The 22,566-nt window shown below is 41.0% G+C and overlaps 1 protein-coding gene across 3 annotated transcripts; it reads right to left on the bottom strand.

Annotated features, from left to right (window-relative positions):
• Positions 1-6,521: 6,521 nt before the first annotated feature.
• wrap53 (WD repeat containing, antisense to TP53) lies at positions 6,522-18,543 on the bottom strand. Of its 3 annotated transcripts, none has more exons than XM_020620495.1 (11): positions 18,302-18,543; positions 17,383-17,834; positions 17,054-17,234; positions 16,524-16,619; positions 15,141-15,249; positions 14,061-14,149; positions 11,759-11,982; positions 10,466-10,677; positions 9,864-9,967; positions 9,526-9,669; positions 6,522-8,636 (listed from the first exon to the last, which is right to left on the bottom strand). In XM_020620495.1, exons 2-11 carry the CDS (start codon positions 17,657-17,659, stop codon positions 8,411-8,413), a joined length of 1,662 nt encoding a protein of 553 aa, XP_020476151.1. In that variant the 5' UTR covers positions 17,660-17,834; positions 18,302-18,543; the 3' UTR covers positions 6,522-8,410. The 3 variants fall into 3 exon arrangements, with proteins under 3 accessions (XP_020476151.1, XP_020476154.1, XP_020476153.1); XM_020620498.1 differs by lacking the exon at positions 18,302-18,543 and adding an exon at positions 18,133-18,275; XM_020620497.1 differs by lacking the exon at positions 18,302-18,543 and adding an exon at positions 17,965-18,100.
• Positions 18,544-22,566: the final 4,023 nt, after the last annotated feature.

Raw genomic sequence — 22,566 nt, 5'->3', positions numbered from 1 at the left:
CGCTTCAAAGTGGGCTGTTCAGCTTGATGAAGTGCAGGACGAGCCGGGTGACAGGCCCTGCTGAGGGCCACATGCACTAGTGTTTACACTGACGCTGGTTCACTTATACACTATTAAGACACATACACAAATATATATGGGATGGAAAATGGATGGCTGTCAAATCTGTGGCTGTACTGCCCCCATGTGGTAGACAGAGTGCATGTCTGAAGCTGCACTGTAGGTCACGGTAATGGGTAGCCAGTCACAATAGTGCCTCTATAAAGACAATGAATTGCATTTGACTGCTCCTTTCTTTTTAAAAGAGTCGGGTTATCTACAAAATGTCGTAAAAGTATATGGAAATTTTTTACTCATAAGCCTCTGCACATTATTTCCTGTGCAGGAGCTTTGGTCCTTACATGACTTCCAGCTCCGCTGGTAATACTTTTGTATAGCTATTCTCACACTGTACACAGCTACTGATGCAGACTGACATAGAGAAACAAAAAGAAGAAGCGAGCTTTAATATTTTTCATAGAAAATATTTCACATAAAAACAACAGAGGGAGAAAAAGCCTAATGCACCACAAACACCTCCCGCTGTTCGTGCACAGCCAGGGAGAGAAAGGAAATGAAAGCGAGACAGACAGAGGGGAGCACAGGGAGGGAGGAAAACATACAGGAAAGTCTTTCGGTGTCATGCTCAAGGGCAACTCAGCAGAACAGATTAGTGATTGGAATTATCTGCAAATAAAGACAAAAGAAGTGCAGTCATTTCCTCTGCAATGCAAAATTCAGCACATTTTCAACAAGAACTGTAGAAGTAGGTTATGAGATCCAAACAAAAAACAAATAGTTTTATTGAGCTGGGCAGACAGAAAGAAAGAAAACAGAGAGCAGAGGTGGAGCCGTTTCTGTTGCACTGACCTCTGGAAACATTGGCAGGGCAGATGACAGAGCTAAATGTAGTGGAGGAAGACAGACTGCTTTGGAGACAACAGCAGTTCAGAGGTGGAGCTGGCATGAGAAACAAACCTTCTGCTCTGTCTAGGAATCTATTTGTGTGGGAAAAACTGGCTGGTGTGTGGTTCTTGCTCGGTTTGCGCGTGCCGAAGATGACTCAGTCGTAAAAACAGCAAAGCTATAAGACACCACCTACAGTACATCAGGTCTGCCATACTGTTGAATAACTCAATGTACTTCCTGAAGTGATATTTGAGTGGAAGGAGTTTAAAGATGTATTTCTCTGTATCATATCCACTCATAGCTGGCTTGTCTCTGTTTGTTAGCACTCATGAATTCATGTTGACCTCATTTACGGCACCGACCTTCAACTCTTCTTCATCATCACATACTCTCCCTGGTGACTCTGGCTACAGTCTGCGCCAGCTGCCAGACTACACCACATGCACGGATACAATAAACATACACACACACACACACACACACATTCACACAAAATCAAAAACGGGCATCACTTTCACACAGCATGTATAGGTGCACGCATAACCAATTACAGTATGTGCATTATGTATTTAGTGCATTGGTTACAAGTAGGGATAGACATGTGCACATACATAAACACGCAAACCAGCACACGCACCCACAGCAGCCGCAATACAAACACCTCAGAGAGGAAAACATGCACCCTGTTGGGAATGAAATTCACACCGAAGGTGGCACAGAAACGTGTGTGTGTGCATGAGGATGTGGGTCGGTGTCAGAGCACAGCACCCTTTGCCCGCCTTGCAGTTGATAGATCTCAGCTGCACATCTTTATCCTTCAGCGTCTGTCTATCCCTGTGAACTTCCTCCTCCTCCTCCTCACACACACACACACACACTGCTGCAGTAAACACCCCTCCTCTGCCAGCGCACACACACCTCCTCGTATCTTTTTGTGACAGAGACAGAGATGGAGGGAGGGTGGGGGATTAAATAAGGGGAGGTGATGCACAGTGCAAGATGTGATGTGGAGATCTCACGTACGGGTCGCACAGAGTGACTCACTGCTTCTGCATCAGTTAACAATATGCACCTCTCACACATCTACTTTTATATTTGCATACTTAAACAGTCTGTTTGTTCCACCTTAGCTATACTTCTGATTTTCCAGACTATAATCATTCTCCAACATCTAATACCAGCCCTTTTCCTAATTTAGAAAATTCTAATTTTATTCCTAAAATCATATCCCAACACAGACTCATCTGTCTCGATGTGCTGGTTCACTGAGGGAGTTTCTGTGCTGACTGGCTGGAAATCTTATGTTCAGCTGCTCCAGCTACTAAAGAAATAAATTCTGGTTAGAGCTGTGTAGCTCAGCTTAGTGACGTGGCACATGGTGAATGTCGTGAGATGAACTGGCTTGTGATTTCCAGTCCTCAAAGTCCAGATGTATTTCTGAGCCGTGGCCCAATTCCAAGCTAAATACTAATTCTAAACAGGTTTTTGTGTGTGTTTTCTGTCCCATAAAAAAGAAAACTAGGTATAGACAAAGAGAAACATAGTAAATCTGTGTGTGCTGTTGGATAAAGTCATTGACAATCCATTAAATCTTTAGGAAAGTATTTTTTGCTTTCTCTCTTTGAAGTTTTATTGCAAGGTTCAGTTTGACATCGTCAGTGCAAGACAGCTTGCAACTCTTTTTTTATGCATCTTTCTCATCTGGGAAAACATCTAAGTCATTGACCAAGAGTCACTTGAGAGGTGGAATAAAACTGAAGGCCATACACAGACACGTAGGACCACCTGTTACAGGACCCCAACTCCACGCTTGATAACAAGGACCTTACAAACGTTAAGACTTTGCCCACTGGGGAAGGCTGAACAATGTACTAGATGAAAGTTCAGGAAACATCAAGTGGACCTGATGCTACTATGCCTCCAGCCTTTTCAACTGCTGGCATCATAATAACCCCCGCCTCCAGCCACCATGAAGGCAGGGTGGGTTGCAAAAGGTGTGAAGAACGAACAGACACTGGGACAAAAGTTGTCCATCCAACCGGAAGGCAGGTAGAAGGATAAATTTAGGCCCTGCTACCTTTCCCCAGAGTGCAATTACACAAGTAATTATTCTCCCTGGGCATCACACACTCTAAACCGACAAGATCACAGCCAATCTGTCAGGGCCAGCTGGGATTCTGGACACTTAATGTACTTCAATAGGCTTGCCCTCGTGATAACTAGCTACGGAAATCGCCAGAGGGAATGTGTGAAGAGCAGGAAGAGGAGATTGGGAGAGGATGAGATGATGAGAAGAATATGAGGTGAAGGGTAGAGGGATGTTAGAGGCACACATGCAAGTACATATCTTAAGCTGATATTCTGTGAGGGTTTATATATTCCGTGAGAGAAATATCAATGCAGAGCTGGAGATCAGCAACAGTAGAATATGATGAGATGACACATCTTTACTCTGTATTCATCTTCCCAGCTATTTCAGTTAGATATCCGTGTGTGCACAGACACATCTGGAGTGAATAGAAGACCTCAGAGTGAAATGAAACCTCTGGAGCAGTGCTTTTTTCCCTGGCTTCAGAATGTGAAGGAATACAGGTGCCAATTATTTTCACATCTAATGTAAACCAGAGAACAAGGACGTGTCAATCACTGCAGCAGCTTTTTTGGAATGGAAATTGGATGTATTCATAGCAATGTGGCTATTTTGGCTGCTGATGAAATGGGCTGTTTGGGACTTATAAAAATATCCCTGCAGATTCAGGCTTTGTAAAGAAAAGGCATCTGAACTTCAAACCGGTCCGTCTATAATAAGCAGAAAATGTGGTGAGGTGAAAATTACATTCTCCTGACTGTGATCAATAAGGCGTTTCATTTTTGAGTTATGCTCAGGAATACTATTTTTGGATTTAGCTCCTATTCTAACTGGTATTAACAAAAGAAGTCACTGGGAAATGCATGTAACCTGACACTGTAGAAGTGCAAAGGACAATACACTAAGGAAACGACAGTCTACTGCCACACTAGCTGAGCTAAATGCTAACATTTGAATACCCCAACAACAGAGCTAATACGCTTTATGCACATAGCTACAATTTTTACCATAGTTTAGCATGTCAGCTACTATTTTCTAATTCAGTAGAAGTACAGGATATTATAATCACCGAGTACTTTAAGTATCAAAATTGGAACAGCCCCTGTAACTCTAGCAGCCAAATAAATGTTGAGCAGTAAAAAGTTCACTATTTCATCTGCAATGTAAATACTGACATAAAGTACAAACATCTCTGATAATTAAATGCAGTATTTGAGTAGATGTACTCTGTTACGTTCCACCGCAGCAGTTCTAGCTAGTCCCTCAAATTTATGAAGGTACTGTAGTAAATTATTAGAATACTCTTTAAAGTCATCCTATGTGTCCCCAAACGCATGCTGCTCTGACTGGAGTCAAACTGGCTGAAAAGCTGCCTCATGCCTGGGATTTCAGGAGCCATCGCAGGCAGATCATTTTTACTCAATTTGGTGTCAGAAATAAGCTGATGAACAGGATGATTGCTGATTTAGTGACAGCTGAACACACATACAGTCAGTAGCAACTTCATACACCTGTCTGGTAGCAGTAGGAGGCCATATTTGTCCCCACCAAGGTCACATCACACTGAAAGTCAAACTATTTTTGGTGATACATGCTGACTGTACTGTCACATTCCACTGCTTAAATTTGATCAGACTGAGACCTGTCTGCATGTTTACACTTTATTTGTGCCATCTAAAAGCCTGACCTGTAAATTGAAAGGTGAACTAAATAATGTGGCAGCACAAAATCTATCAAGTCTGAAGAAAACTGGATATAACAACTCTATTCCCCTGGTGTGTCAAAGCCAGGTCAGAGTGAAGCCCTGCGTTAAGCGCCTGCCAAACACGTTCAAAGTCTCTCTGAGATAAAGAAGCCGTCCCTTTGACATTTCGCAAAATACCATGTATGACAACCCCTAAAAGCTACAGGAAATGTGTTCCCTCAGCTGCGTGTTCTAAAAAGCCTTTTCCTTTCAAAGGCAGCAGCAGAATGACAAACCAGAGACATTTTAGCATCCACGGCTACAGAGCTGAGTGAGCTCCTCCTTTCCTCCATGCTAATTCAACCGGGGTCACAGCGCTGAGTGTTTGCTTGAGTGCTTCGCTGTGGGATTAGGAGATTCAACAGGCAGACAGCCATTTGAATAATTGTTTTCAAATGTCTTTCTTAATATCAAGATCCCATTACTTACTATTCTGCACACTCTCTAGCGATGAGCGCTGGGACCGTTAGGTTTGTGTGTGTGTGCCTGTCTAATGGAAAGCACTTATGCAAGGCCATGGAGACTCACTCAGAATGCGACATAAACGCAAGCACAGAACACAAAAACACAGAACACTTGATGTAGATCGGCTCATTAACTGCGCAAGTGGAAGGACTACACTGCAGCCACCTTGGGATGAAGATAATAGCTTTGCTGTCACTTGTGTGACAGCACTAAGGTTTGGCCATTTTCTAAACATACAGATTCTGAAGTTAAAGATGACAAATGCTCAGTGATTTCGCAACAAATTCAGTGTTGGCAGGGTGTAGGCTTTAAACCTCTAAGAACTCATTTGATAATGAGACTTGAGTGGTGAAAACTTTAAAATCAACATCTACCTTTCATGAAACATGTGGTTTTATTCTAAGAGGCAAATGTTTTGACCGTGGGAACACAAACTGACTTTAATTTTTAGGAACAGTTGTACATTTCAGATAGTTTTTAGCAAGGTTTGCCAGATGTTGTTGGAACATACTGTCGTCTGTCATGAGATTTAACAAAAAAAAAGAGCAAAGAACAAAATGTAAAAAATAGTAGATTGTAAAACAGCAGTTAGCCTCGAGGCAAAGAATCTCATAGGAGCAAAAACCTGCGGCTATCCATAAACACAATTCTATTATATTACAGCTGGTCAGTAGCCCCTCAATGAATGCTCAGTGGACAATATCAGTGCATGTAAAATGACTACATGTAAAAAAAAAAAAACAGTTGATTCTCAAAGGGAAACTACATTATGAAATGCATGGCTGGGGACCATCTGCAAATCGTTCACAGACCACCAGGGGGCTGTGAACCACTGGTTGGAATTCCCTAATCTAAAAGACACTAAAGAGCTCTGCTCCCCCATTCACATTACACACTGTAATTTTATCCTTTGCTTATGTTAAAAGCTTGATTAGAACAGCTTAAAAGTTCACATGCAGTAATAGCTTTTCTATGTATTCAGACTCTTTGCTCTACATTGGGCTTTGGTGTATTCGTTTCCTTTTGATTATTTCTGAATCAAACACTTCCTTTGAATTCCTTCTATTGGATGGATATTATATGAACAAGCTTATTAAAACCCATTAAAGGTTTCAGTTCATACTACTAACACTGAACCCATGAACTAGATCAATATGTATTGTCACTGCTTATTGCACCTGGTTAACAACAAGTACCCAGAAGTGGTATTGACTTACATCTCACTCATCAAGTTACACTGACTCACACTGATTGGCTGGAGACCTTTACCATAACCACTACTTGACTAACCCCGACCTAAACAACGTTGTTGCTCAAAAATATATTTACACATAATGTGAGTGTGTAACCAGTTTGTCCCTACAATGTGAGCAATACAGGCATTTTGTCTCTGGTAGGGCCAAGACTGAGACAAGTCCAGACCACCAGACAAACAAGAAGCAATCACTACACCACTGAATTATTTATTACACTTGTTTGGCATTTTTTTCTTTGTCTGCCCCCAATTTTTCCTCTTGCCGTCTTTCTACCTACTTTCCTCTCCCAAGGCGTAGACGGTCGCTTAGCAACCTGCACAACACAACAGTGCGGCTCTCCAACCTGGCTCTCTGCTCAGTGTACCCCTGTGGTTTCATACAATCAAATATATGAGTATGTGTGCACTCATACAGAATGTGTGGAAAGGTGAAAGCTATGAATAGTTTCCATCTCACAAGTGAAAGCCAGTAGTCACTTTAGCTTTTAAGAGCTGTCTCTTGTCTCGAGTGTAACATCATCTTGCATTCATCGGGGATTTATTACAGGGCATCCAACTCTGACCTGCCTTAAACATAAAGGACAACAATGAGTAAGACTGAACAGATATGCTTTTAATTCACTCCAGCTTGAATAAAACCACAAAAATCCACCTGTTGCAGACAGTCATCTATTTAGAAGCTAGTGCTTCGTGGTGGAGCATTAATTTGTGTAGTATTTTCTAATAATTGCTATACAATCAAAGCTAATATTGCTTGGCAAAAATATTTGAGCTCTAAAAAGAGAAACCCAAACCTGCAGAGGCTTCAAATTTGATAGCACTGAAAGATACAGGGCTGTCGTTGAAGTGTGCTGAGCCTCTGACCCACCTACAAATCAAAAAAGATAACCTACAGCAAAACACAGCCCACTAATGGCAACATAAGCACTGAGCAAATCACTGTAGTACATTATTAATGCAATTATTCAAATACAGTGTTTTGTGCTGCTTCATCTCCACTCACAGTTTCAAATGTAATCTGAGCACAATCTGTAGAAAAAAATAACAGACATCAGGTTTTCCACGTGTGCCTACTTAATAAAGACACAAATAGTTACGAGGTTACTGTAATCAAGCTAGTCACAATCAAAAAATTAGAAGTTACATCACGGCTTTACAAAAATATACATTTTGTGGACTTGCACAGAGCGACACAAATGTGGTGTGTTCAGTAGTTTAAAAAAGAAGGTAAAAATGCAAGATCTCTTTAGTTTACAAAAGCAAAGCTCAAGAACAAATGGCACTTACTGTAACTATAGCAGTTAGGGACTACAGCCACACACAAGTAAATAAACATTCCCACAGAAAACTCAGATTGGAGGTGCGATCAGTACACAGACACTGGGCTGCTTCACAACCACAGTCTAGGCTTTGAGCTGAATCAAACTCATCCGGCTCAGGAAAGGTCCCTCATTGATAAAAGATTCATTATACTTGATCTCGACTGAAATTTAAAATGTTCTGCCACAAATTTGGCAAAAAAAAGAGAGAAATATGGGACCCCAGTCAAATTCTGATGCAACCTGCTTCGCACATCAACCTGAGTATGGTTTTAAAGAAAACGTTCTTCCTATTAGGACTGATCACAGTCTTGGTACAGAATTTGAATGAACAATGAGGTTTTGTTGTAAATGTGCAGGTGATATGTTAAGGCTCAATTTCAGTCATTTATTTGAACTGTAAATAGGCAATATTTAAATAAACCAGCTGTTAGGAATGATCCAGTTCTACCTCAGGACTTGATATCATTGATGGCTAAAAGAATATGACTGGTACAATTTGTTTTTTTCCCCACACCAAACATTCCCAAAATAAATATCACATGGCAAGTGTAACTCAATTTGTGCCAGAACAATGAACTACCAGAGCTTCAGACCTCCACCGACGCTGTGTTCAGCTCCTGGTTTCCCTCTGCAGCAGGGCCAAGTGGTCCAGCCCACCACAGTGACAGGGTGTTGTCTTGTCTAATCTCCTGCGGTGACAAAATAGCTTCATCTCCCTCACCATCAGAGGCCGAGTCACCCTCGCTGTCGCTGGGCCACGGGAACTGACGCTGGCCACTGGAAGTTGCCAACAACGGCATGAAGGGATGAATACTGTGGAAGAGAAAAACAAAGGAATGCGGTAGAACAGGAAGAAAATTGAAAATGTCAGGCAAGGAGAAGGATGTGGCAGGAATATAACATTTCATTTTGCACTGCAGCATTACACTTGTACATTCAAAATACATATTAACACAAAGAGGAAATAACTGAGTCATTTTATAGTCCTGATGCAACTACGGTGTGCAAAGGTCTGAGGCCACCATTAGATTTGTTGTTTTAGCAATGTTGTGTGATGGCTGTATATGTATTTATCAGAATACAGCTAGAAAATATAAGAAACATGTACACAGTATTAAAAAATACAAAGATGTCAGCAAACAAACTGGATACTCCAGATGTGTTATTCAAGCTGTTCTAAAGAAATATCAAGAATCCAGAGAGGCCGAGGACAAAAACAGAGAGGAAGACCAAGAAAACCATCAAGATCTGATGGGATGTTTCTCAGAGTTTCTTCTCAGAGACCAAAAGAAATCCAGCAGGGACCCGGCTCAGCATCTGGCAACCCTCATCCAGATGCCCAGCTGATCCTCCCACAGTTTGAAGAACCTTGATCAGGAACGGCCTTTGTAGAAGGACAGCGGCGAAGAAGCCACATTTTCAGAAGGAGGGTATGGAGAAAAGGCAAATATATGCAAATCTGTCGTGGTTTCAAGACCATCTGTGCTGAGTGCACAGGGAGGGCATACTAAATACAGACTTTGGAGAGTAGAAGCCATTTTGTTCTGAAATGTTAGTTTTTTAATACTGTGTACATATTTCCTATATTGTCTGGTTAGGTTGTAATAAAGAAAAATATACATTATCATTACAACTTTTCTAAAAGAGCAAAACTAATGGTTTAGTGTCAAAGGAATAGCTGAGATGTTGTTAGCTATCCCACCTGATGCCATTGGTGCAGTCCCAGTGGGCCTGGAACCTGAGCTGAGGTTGTAGCAGCTGCTCGTCACCATCAGTAGGAGCTGTCTGGGTGTCCCAGACTGACACCACTCCCTCTGTGTTGCCACTCAGCAGGTACCTGCCTGATCTACAATTGCACACAAACAAACACTAGTGGACAATTAAAACAACTGCCAACAGAAGTCACATTATAAACCCATATCAAAATTCAATAAAAAGGTCAGTCTATTCATATAAAGTATAATGTAGTATTGTGGTTTTGTCAGTTTAAGCTCACAAGCATGTTTCTGAGCAGAGCTCTTGTTGGTAAAGAATACTTACAGGTCCAGGTCAAAGTAGATGCGCTGATTAGTGGCCACGTTCCTCTTAAGAGAAAACACAACCTTGCCTGGCTCTCTTAGGTCCCAGCACAGTATTTCTGGATCCTACACACACACACACACAGAGACACACACTCTGTCTCAATCCATAAGAGGTACACAGCCCTGCAGGTATCAGATATTCTTCTGTCTGATCAAATTAGTAATTCCTGTACTTGCACAAATACCCGTTTAAAATAAATGTCAAGAAAAGCTACCAAGACACAATGGAAACTAACGATGCACTGACGCGGGCTCATAAGGCATCAGAAATGAATGTAGAGTATTAACTGGTGTGATGTCAAACTAAGGAAGAGGGAGTGTTTATATGCCTATTCAGACTCACTACATGGTGACCCAGGCCATCAGAAGAGGAACTTAGTATAAAAAGCCTGATATCGCTCATGTAGACCAATTTCACAGTGCAGCGGAGCAAAGTCCCTGGCTTAACACATTAGGCCCACCAATGGGGCGTGCATGCTCATTCAAACAAAGCAGCATTATTAGCTACAGGTCTTTTCTCTGCATGCTGCTGTATGGAAGTGTGTGTGTGCACTTGTTCACCTTGCGCCCACCAGTGTACAGATAGTTGCCATCAGGGGAGAAGAGCAGATGGGTTAGGCCTCCATGGTGGCGGGTTGGCAGCAGAGCCAGCAGGGTGCCGTCTTGGCAGGAGTAGAGCCCAGCACAGCGGGAGTAAGAGCCACAGGCATAAACAGACTGGCAAGAACTGAAGCCAAAGCAAGAGATGATGCCACTTTGGCCCTGCTTCTTCACTGCAGTAAAGACAAGAACGTGGCATTTGGCACAGCTTCCAGAACTTAACAAGTTCACAAGACACATCTCCCCATCAATTCTACTCAATGTTGACTTTTTGGCTACCGTTATATCACTGATTACATCTCTATGAGGAAAATGCACTCAGTCACATTTGTATAATCTGCTTTATTTTACTCTTTTCCAATTCATCCTCTCTCCCACACTTAAGGCTTTTAGCAGGTTTTCAGACATTTTGCATTTGTTTATTGGGTTTGATTGTTTCCACCTGAAGAGTAACCTCTCATTTTGCATACTTTGACACTTTAAGAAATAAATTAGTGCAGGATAAGAAAGCTCAACCTTTACCTTCAAAAATAAAATCTATTTGTTGTCATTTTCTGATTATTTGGATGGTTTAGAATACTTTATCCCATTAAGAGTAAAAAAAAAAGACAGCTTCTGTTCATTTCAATATATTACAAAAACCTTCTAGCAAAATGAAACTTGTTTTAAGTTTGTGACAGAGATAATGAATTCATCCAAATAAACAATGGGTTGCCTTTAATTTTTTGTCAGAAGTACATAATAAAAACTCTCCATGTTGGTTTATTCAAGGTCACTCCAGCCTGTGAGATGTGGCAGTCAGTTGTCAAACAGCAGCTTACTGAGTACAAGCAACAACTGACTTTACATGATACATTTCATAATGTCCTTGTTTATTTATTGTTTGCCTTGTGGGTTTAGTTTTCTAAGAACAGCTCATGAATGCCATTCTTTTGTATTATTATTTTTTATTCCAAGAGTTTGGAGCATCCTTGAACAATAGGGAATGCACTTTTTACATACCTTATAATGCAGTATTTGTTGTAATTATTATTTATAACAGACATTTATCATTAAAGTGCACATATATTTTCTGCCACTTTCCAAATGCATTTTTTAGACTATTTAATTCAATGTAATCAGTTTTCAATGCAAAAGAGCCAAAAGATCTTCAGGTTTACCCCCCTTTACTTTATTTGAAGTTAATCAGCTACAACATGCTAAACCAAGAGAATGATGCTTTAAGCTGAAACTGTGAGAGAGCCAGATGCTGACCTACGGTGGGGCGCTCCTCACAGTCTCTTCCAGGACGTTCAGTGTAGAAGACCCTGACAGTTTTGTCAAAGCCGCAGTAAAGCTGCATCCCGTCGGGCGAGAAGCAGAGGGAGTGAGCTGCTGTTAGCTCATCCAGGTGATTGTAGGGTCGGAAAGTGGCTCGCACCTCCCCGTAAAAAGCATCCCATACATGGATTGGGTTGTCACGGCTACTGCTGGCTAGACTGTGGAAGAAGAGTTTCAGGAAAAAGATTTAAAGACCACAGAAACATAAAAGTGAATAATGGCAATTATGAAAAAGGTAATACACTACATGCTGAGAATATTTAGAGTCGATCTTTATTGTCATAGTAAGCAATTTGGTTGACCAACAGATGACTCAGTTTATAGTTTCAACATATGAGCATAATGCAACAATCAGTATTTATGTATAAAGTAACTAGTGGAATGAAACAGAGTTGCATCTTACAGAATACAAAGCATAATGGACCAGGCTGCAGTGATTCTTTTGAAATATACATTACATGTGACTAAAATACTTTTTGATTTTCTTGTTCCAACCTCTACTGCACCACTTCCACCTGATTGCATCTAAATAACTACAAAGCACTGTGTTCTGCCTCATTATGGAGACAAGACCACAGCACAGTCTTATTGATTCGAATCAGGGCCAAAGAACAAGCCATGCCTTTTTAACTCTAATTATTGGGTGCTGAACAAATTCCGAAACATCACTGCGGCTCAGTTATACAAAGGAAATTAGCCCCTTCCGCTGCTGCCATATTCTGTTATGGTCCCTCTGAGCTACAGCTTTATTCCAGAGCAGGGAAATGCCCAATTATAATGCTAGACTGCTGCTAGCTTGGAGCAATGCCTAGAACTCAATGCAACTTAACTGAGCCATAACAGGGGCCCTTATTCCCTCTCTACAGGAGTGGCATCAACAACATGGGTTGGAGAGTTCAAGGAGCACAGGAGGAAAAACAGGAAACAAAATGGAGGACGTGAAGAGGGGGAGGAGGGGAACAAAAATGGTACTTAAAAAAACAAGTCGGTCATAAATGTCTTTAAGAATCACAACCATAACCTTTTATCTGGCTGTCTCAGCCTTTAAAAATGCACTCCGAGATTGTCCAACCACCTGGCTGTGCCCTTAAGGAGCTTCTCTCTGATATGTGGCAGTGATCTGAGGAACACTCAAGAGTATCTGCTGTCAGCTCTTACTGGCATCCTCATCCTCATGACAGGCAGATCTTTGCACAGCTTTGGCAGATGTACATGGGCATCTCAAGTGGTTCATTGTCCACGAGTCCTTTGTTGTTTGATTTGTTGTTTACACAACGCTCATCTCTGAACCTCCAGCTCCTGACCCCTCTTTCTCAGTGAAGGCTGTCTGGTGCTGGGGTGGAGTGGTGCCAATGCTGGGCCGTGATCAGAGGAATCTGGATGGAGGCTGTAACTGGAGGATGATAGCAGCTGGGGGTATACACAGTGAAAACTGTTGGCACATTGACCTCAGCTCATTAGTACGGCCCTACCTCTCTCGCCACAAACTATCTGCATTCTCCACAGTGACGGCTGGGTGTTACTGATGTTGGCTCTGCTTCACAGAGCACACACAAACACACAGTGATGTTGTAATCACCACACTGTAAAAGCTGTGAGGGTGTGTGCCTGTACACACACATACACAGGAAAAAAAAGCAGAACAAGATGAAAAGAGAAGCCCCAAGTCAGGGAATCATGAGGCCCTTAGGTGCTGTCTTGGCTCAGGAGTGCAGTTAGTGAGCTGAATCATGCTGAAAAGCACTATGGGCCTCAAAGAGCCAAGCGTATTGTGATGAAGGCAGAAGAGCACTATGGGCCTCAAAGAGCCAAGCGCATTGTGATGGAGGCAGATCAGGCAAGACAAAGCCCAACTCTTCACTCATAATGAGAGACATCACAAAGCTCTTACAGCTGCTCTCCACGCTGGCGGCCAGCTCCCATACGGGGTGCCAATACCACAGGGATCAAAAAATGAGTCACAAGCATACAACAACTATATCTATTATTGTCTATCAGACAGGGTCAAGCACACAGAAAACACACACCAACAACGTCCCAGTCCAACCATCCAAAGATGCAAATTAAAAACACCAATCACTAACTAATGGCAGCCTCCACAGACAACATGGTACCTGTTCTTTGCACACATCCTTCACCACCTGACCTTCAAAAGTGAACTTTAAATGTCTCATCTATCCACGTGTTAAGAGCTGAGGCTTAGGGAATAGTTTAACAAAAATCAAGGTCAACTCACAAGCATGTGTCTGGGTCCAGAGAGTTCATCTTGGGGTACCAGCAGTAGTCATAGATGGTGTCTCCCTCTGCCATCCTCAGTGCTGGACTCTGCCACAAAAGTACAGAAACAGAGGCATTCAGGCATAGTATGTCAACTGACCGAAGACATCCACTGGTGCCGATGCTGGTCCTCAGTAGTTGTCTAGAAGACAGCATCACACACTTTTTACATGTTGTAAAATTTCAAAAGCCGGTGGCACAGTGTGAGATATAAAGCAAAGCTCAATTTTCTACCGTTTCTACAAAGACTGGGATCTTTGCAACAAGGAAATGGATTATAATTCAATTATCTTTTGTTCAGTGATCCCATCTATCAGCCTGTAATACAATTAAGCGATTGGCTAACCACTTTATATTTCCCAAAACATGAAGAACAGAATTCTTATTTTATTGTAACTGTTAAATCTTCAATAATACATTCTCTCAACCAGATGTCTCAAATTGATTAAAATATTTTGTTTTTTCTTAGATGATTGTGTCATAACATAAATGCAGGAATCATGTTCAACAACCATCAGCTGTATAAACTTCCAATTCTAAAACGGTAACTGTTACACATGCATCAGTGAGCCTTGGGCGCTAATGACCCTGTCGCCGGTTCACTGTCTGTCGTTCCTTGGACCACTTCTGATAGGTACTGATCACTGCAGCACCCCATGAGACCTGCCATTTAGGGTCTCTGACTCAAATTGTCTCCCCATCACAGTTTAGCCCTTGTCAAAGTCACTCAGATCCTTACACTCACCCATTTTTCCTGCTTCCAACACATCAACTTCAAGAACTGACTGTTCACTTGCCGTCTAATATATCCAAACCCTTATCAGGTGCCACTGTAATGAGATAATGTTATTAACTACACCTGCCAGTGATTTTAATGTTGTAGCTGATCAGTGTACACTGAGGGTTTTTGAATCTACTTAACAATTTTGGTCAAGATTGGCCCCCATCAACGTTTTCTGTATTTTGCCATCATATGGTACTTCTCTGTCCTCTAGTCATACATTAAGAGAGGCACTGATGCCATGCAATCTGTGCTCACCATCTCAGGAAGTAAATCCCAGGTGTAGCTATACACCTCTGGGGGGAGGTTGTACACACGGAGCACATTGTCTGCACTGTTGGTCAAGATACAGGAACCATCAGGGGCCCTAGGTTAGGAAAGGAGAGAGGGAGAAAAAAAGAAATGTTGGTGTATTAACAGCAGTGAACTGCTAACAACTTATACTCAACGTTGTTCCATTTTGAAGTTTCAGTAAGGGAGCACACACCATATCTGAGGCCAATGTCTTTTTGTGAACACACACAAAAAAAAGAATAGACACATTTCACATTCCAGTAGGCCTGAACGATATTAGGAAAGTATGTGATGTGCAATTAAAAACCTGTTATTATTAAAGAAAACACATGACTATCCAACCAAATAACTGAATGTTATTACAAAGACAGAACCACCCCAGTTTTTGCCTGCACCCACACAACCCTACATCTACTCAGGCAAACCGTTATTAAACATTCAGTAAAACTAGCAAACAAGGCACTACAGCGAAACAAGATTGAACCTATTTTAAATCAATATCTGGCAGTCAATGTTGATATTGTGGTGGCTGCCACAAATAAATCAATGTATGGGAAACACTGTGGCATGTGTAAATAAAATGGTTTTTCTTATTCATCACATTTCAAGCAGTTTTTTGTTATATGTTCACTGTGTATGGTCAAATCACAATGACAATGAAAAATATGATTTATCGGTCAGCCCTACAATACAGATTACACCACTGAGGCTCCAGTTTACACTAAGGCTACAAATAAATGTGTGATACCAAATTATGCTTTAACTTGGACAGCAGGGGAAATTTTCTTCTCCCCATCATCCAGCAGAGCAATAACTGTTCTGTGAAATGTAGGTGTCCTTGTAGTGATCTTGTTTATTGATTATAATCAGAAAATGCCTTAAAGGATAAAGCTGGTGATTTTCTAGGTTTTTGTTATTTTCCACAAAATCCATTCATTGAATAAAGCCAACAATGTTACATGTACATACCATAATAACTGTGAATCCAGATCCTGGTTAAACTAATTATTTTGTACTGTAGACATCAAATGTTATCCAAAAACTATTAAAAACACACCAATGAACTACTACTGCACAGGTGGCATGTTCTGTTTTCACATGGGGTATTTATGCAGAAAGATCACATGCATGAGCAGTTCATTCTTTCTTACTTAAGAGACCATACACAGCAATGGATGTGGAGCGCTGTGTGGAAATAGATGTACCCCATTCATTCTCTGAGAAGACGTCAGGCAGTGCAGCACTGACACAACTGCATTTTTAAAAAGGTTTGTCGCTTTAACTTTTAACACCTTCAAACTTCATACGTGGTGTACTTTATTTTATTTTAATATTATATAAAATTACCATTTGCAGCCTTTAAGGTAATTCTCTGGGAGGCTGGAGTACTCAGTCCATGAACCAGTCAGCATCTGGGGGTTCTGGCTAAAATCCAAGCCAAGCCTGGAGGTGGGATCAAAACAAAGCCAAGTTCTGAGTCAAAAAATTTAAGACAGAGGAAAATATACATCACAAATTGATCCACTGAACTGAGAAATGCTGTTTTCCATCATATTAGTGATGAAGATATAAAAGCATCTGAATGAATACAACCAGAACAGTGTTTGTTTTTCTTCCTGTTATTCTCCCTAAATGTTGACATGAGGATTTAAAAAAAAAAAGTCAAGTTTGAATGTTCTTTACATGTCTTACTTGTCTGCTTCTTTATTTCATAAACATGTGTTTAACTTATCTCCAGTCACTGAATAACACCACCCACCCTCGCCCCACAAAGTCATGCTTGAAATTGCTCACTTGATGGTCTGCGGCTGTAACTCTCCCCCAAAGTTATGTGGACACCGAGTTTAAAAATAAATCTGACTTCTTCCTCCACTTACTGTTGCCCTTCACTGGGGCTCTCTGCAGATCCATTAGCGTCGTGCTCCTCTTGTGGTTTTGTCTCTTCTTCTTCTAAGGGAGCATCATGCCCTCCATTTCCATTCTGATGGCACGCTTCTTCACCTCCCACACTCACAGGCACCTCTTCCCATCCTTGACATTGTAGTGATTCTTCTGTTCCTAATGTCAGAGTAAATTTGTACAGGTGAACTTTTAAATCTTCAAGCTAATCCTGAAACATCCCAAATCTTAACTTGAATAAACAAAATGTTTCCCCTTTCTTGTATTTAACCTCATACATGCAGCCTTATGGCAAAAGGTACTCTACTTTGTGCTGGATGGGCTGGGTCTTCCTGTTGTAAACCAGACTGTCCTGGTGTTTCACCATGCATCATGACAGGCTCAGTAACCTGTCCCAGCTCCTCCTCATTTATCTTGGGCCGTTTGGCAGCTGGAGGGACCTCCTCTTCTGAGGTCTCCCTTGCCTCTGAGCTGACACCTTTAGGAAAAGGTAGGGCCTGTTGAGGGGGCTCATTATCCGCTTCTGTGTCTTGCCCTGCACCTGTTATACCTCCACTTTCACCACCTCCGGTGGAATCTGACATCCTCTTTGTGTATCAGTCTCTTCTGTCAAGTCCTCTGCCTGATGTCCAAGGGCCTTGTGTATGGTAGTGGGGCTGTCAGACGTGGGTGAGGTAAGTGCTACTAGGATAGTGCTTCTTCCTGCAGTGTGGGTATTTGAGTCTGCTGGGGGTCGAGGACATCACAACACCCGCTAACCTAGAACACAGTGAAACGGATAAACATGAAAACAGGGAGTCGGCAGATCAGACTAGTGATAGAATAAGGTGGAAAGCACACGTCGAAACAATGCAGAAGAATAAACGAATGAAAATAGCTAAACACATACATCAATTAGGGGAGGGAAACATGGCCTTTCTAGTTTAGAACCAAAAATAACGGACACAAAAACTGCTCGTGCAAATACCCAGAAGACACCTGTGGCTAGTCGTGACGTGCGAACCTCTCCAAAATAGCATTAATAACGATTTTGCAATGTACAGATTAGACCACAAACCTTAAACGTTTTACTCAATGCACGCCCTGTTGTCGTTATATACTTAAAAGACTGGGAAAGAAAGCAAACCGCTAACTTCCTTTAACCTTCTGTCCATAACAGAGACAACAGTCAGCTTACGTTAGCTCATGTTAGCATTAGCCTACGCTAGGAGACTGTTGCTACATACCTGTGTTGTGGCTTGCTTGGCCTTTGGTTCTGCTCGCAGCTTGGCTTTAAACAAATTCCTCCTAGACGGTGTCAAACTTTCACCTAAAGCCGGGGAGTACTAATAACGTAGGAAAATACGTGACTTCTTTTACTTCGACACTTTGTTTGCATTCACAAGCTCATTTTGAGAAGTTAACACTGTAGGCAGCCATGTGTTGGAAACTATCGCGAGAGTTGTGCTCGTTAGGCTAAGATGCACTGTGCATTAGAATCTTTTCGTATGCATTTATTTTTGTAATTTTTACTGAAAAGGTTGCAATTTTTACAAAACTGTTACAGTTTGGATGCCGTTCCAAAACTTAAACCCTTCTGTTCAACAATACACATTGAACGACAATCTGCACTAGTGTCACTAGAACTCACTCCTGGGGAACAAAAAATGGTCCCCAGATGTAAACCATTAGCTTACAGTTTTTTGGTCAATATGGGCCAGTATTATTTTATCTCACAATAAAACTTGTAGAATATTTAGTTTTTTGTTGAAGACTGACACTCTTTAACAGTTGCCTTAAAGATTTCAACTTTTTAGTTAAAGCTGTCATACAGTTTATGAAATCAAAAACATTCACTGCAAGATATGTCTGTCAGTTTTTTATAAGTTCATCAAATTCAGCCATTTACTGTACACACAAACATTCCATGGATTCTGAAAGTAGGAAATGAGTAATAGCACAACTCAGTGTTAAATGCTGTTTATTTTGTATTTTTGTTCTTCAAACAAACAAAAGCCAAACTATTTACACATATTTCAGTTGTTCTTATCCTAAACATTTTCAATACATGTATGCTGTTATTTGACAACATTCAAAGGCTTACTATGGAAAGGAGCTGAGCTGACTGGGGGATAACTTTCATTATATTTTTTAAGTTAATAATGTTGGAACTACAGTTACCAGAGCTACGATGTACCGGATAATCAACTTCATACTGTAACAGGACAGGCTGTGACAGTATCTTTTCAAAGACCGCAACCAAACATCCAGGGCTCTTTAACAGAATACTGCAGTTTAACTAATAAAAGCTTTTGTAGCTCAGTAAAATAAACTGCAAACAGCTTCAGTTTACATATGGTTTGGCTGACTGACAACACATCAAACACATCAGTTTAAAAAAAAAGTCTAACAGGTATTTTTTTTTTCAAAGTCATTCACAAATAAGAGACTTGACCATATACTCACGTGGTTAAAGTCAATATCTCTGTTTTGGGAACCGATTACAACAATTTTAAACTTGGAAATCACTTGGTATTAATTCAGTAACAGTTATGACATATTAGAGTCTAGTATGGCTACATCAGTTTAGCTATGGCAGGGAACTACCCATCGAAACAGCTGATACAAGCGTATTACATGTCTAAGCTGAAGATAATCAATGAAGAATATCATTTGCTATTTGAGTTAAAAACTAAATTGTTTGGAGGATACAAAAAACTGTTGGCTGACTAAAAGCATTACTCTCTCAAATTCAATTAGTTATACATATACGGAACAAGACACTCCACATTTTGAGACATGGAATTTCTTTTCGGATAAATCTCACACACACTCACCGGTGGTTAGTTATCTGGTGCATAGACAGCAGAGCCACTCTGGGCCAAGTTGTGACCCAACTCAAGGTTAGTGCAAAAACCCTCAAATATTACAATTCACACAGGCTTGTTTTTAACAATCATGCTTCTTATACAAGACTGAGTCACCATTTCAAAACTAAATAGTACCTATTTGCTTCTGACACAATCATGTCAGAGTGTAAAAAGGCCCAGCTTGTATCTCAATTCAAGGATCTTGTCAAGTTTCTTCTAAAGAAGTGTTACAATAATTATTACACAATAAAGTTATGTCTGTGCATCCCACCCTGACAGCTCAGCTCCAGACTTCAGCCCTTTATTAAGTCTGCACCATCAGCAATAATCTAAACAGGATATCCAAACAAATACACTCTTCATTTTAAGGAAACCAAAAGGGCAACAAAAGCCAACCACCAGCAAAATCAGATTAATCAAACAAGCTTTGCTGCTCTATTCTGTAGCTAACTAGTAACTTTCATGGTCATCAGATGCACATCTATCAGGGTTTAGTAATACACAAGAGACAGCTGTTAGCTAACAAAATCTTGTAGAAAGCTTCTTTCTTGAACTTTAGAGGACAGTTAACAAGGTGGTTTCCAACTTAAACTTATCATTGAGAACATTTTCAGTTAGCCATTCAGGGCTGAACTACACAATTTAAAGGCATGAACAAAAAAATAAAGCAAAACACTATGGGGGTGGGGGGTGGGGGGAGAAATCAAAACAAACTTGCATTATTTACAAAGCTCAGTATTTGTATTGATGACCATTGATGCTTGTGTGTGTCTTGTGTCATCTGATCCATTGGTGTAGCCCCGTTATGTGTGGAGACATGTTCCAGAGGAGAGCTAATATACTGTAAATGAGTGTACACTGCTTTTGTGGTAGATGTGGACGTAGTGTGTCTGCCACTCCTTTGGACTGTAGAATCTATGTGATGTATATCTATGTGTTGGTGTTTTGTCATTTTTCAGTCTTTTTATACAATTCTTTCAGTTCAACAGCTGCAGGGGTTTCTGATGAGTTAGATGTAATCCAGTCACCTCTATCGAAACCCAACTCAGCATTCTGTCTTTTACATCTGGGCAGCAAAGCAGGTCTGTCCTGCTGGTAAGAAGACTTCCATGCAGCTGCCCAAGAGCTTCAGGTCGAGGTGGAAGATAACACCTGGGCAGTTCATGCCACTTGATCCTGCTTCCTTGCAGATCAAATCCTGAAGCTAACACTTCCAAAACAAATGGGATCCATGGTCAATATACATTTAACTTCATCTGGTAACTGTCCAACTGATAACGCCCATGACCCGTCCATTCCAAGGTCAGGACAAAGGTTTTTTTTAGGGTTGAAGTTCAAATAACAGGTTTAGGGTTAACCGGTTCATGGGCTGACTGCAGATTAGATCCTCCTTGCAGAGGGCAGCACATAAAGCACAGCCAGACACCTGGGAGAAGACAAAGAGCACAACACCATCATCACAACTGTTTCTAAATGGACAGTTTGGGCAAAGTGGCACAAAGTTAACCAGGAATAAATAATTAAAATTAAGTTATAAATATATTACAACAACAAGCAAATTTAGGCAAACATCTTACCAATGCCACAGTCACTCTACAGCTCTCAAGGCAGTCATCAGGTTGGGAAATGAGGTGGAAGCAACAGTTCTTTCAACCCATGTCTGCCTCTTTACTGTGCATGTTGATCAAACACTCTTGGTGCAACATCCATTTTGACAAGTAATCAGTCAGTCTTGGAGCCACTTGTAACAAGTCCAACACCTCCGTGTCCACGTGGTCGCTCCTTTCAAGCCCAGTTATGCCAGGGTTACTGCCGAACTAGGAGAAACCTACAGCAAGTCTATCTGAAACTATTTTCAAAAACAAGGGTTTTCTTGAAGAACATTCACTCCATATAATCAATGTCTCATGAATTTTCCTTCATCCATTTGCAAATTTTTTTTTTCTACTTAGAAAAATGATACAAAAATATGGTTATATACAGGAGGTGGGAGAAGGCATGCTTCTCAAGTCTTATTTAAGTTTGGGAATATCTTTTCAGTGACTTCAAAGTCATAGCAATCCTCCTGTTGTAATTGTGCTCCCATCCCCAAAATGGTACCTCACAGCTTGAATGAACAAAAGTGCATAGGTGAGTTGGTGAGGGCAGAGTGTGAGTGCTTATGAGGGTTGAGGTGAAGACAAGTGCACTAACCAGGTGTACTCACATTGCCCTCTCAGTTCCCCCTATGGTTATGCAGCCCTGCACCACAAGACAGCCAATCCTTGATTTTTGCTCCTCCACTCCATGGCTGATCATCAAGTCTCACGATCATGACCACACGAGTCCAGTTAGAGGAACTTGTCCATGTTATGCCTGGCAGATGCCACTGTTCCTCAAAAAAAAAAAAAAAATTCCCCACAACGTTCCTATGGCAGAGGCGCACTTGCAAACCCCACCCATCTTATGTGGGGGCAAAAGAAAAAAAATTTAAAACATACAAAAACTCCACCCACAGATATCCATGTGGTTTGTAAACAACCAAAGCTCCAATATGGAATTGAAAGAGTCCTTTCTTTGAAATCACTACTTGTACGACCATGTTTGTAAAAAATATCTTGTATCATCATGGGTGTCTTTTTTTTGGAATACATTCAATATTT

The sequence above is a fragment of the Monopterus albus genome, unplaced genomic scaffold, assembly GCF_001952655.1.
Source record: "Monopterus albus unplaced genomic scaffold, M_albus_1.0 scaffold238.1, whole genome shotgun sequence".
NCBI classification, from domain to species: domain Eukaryota; kingdom Metazoa; phylum Chordata; class Actinopteri; order Synbranchiformes; family Synbranchidae; genus Monopterus; species Monopterus albus.
The sequence above is the reverse complement of the archived record's forward strand: the minus strand, read 5'-3'. Positions and strand labels throughout refer to the sequence as shown.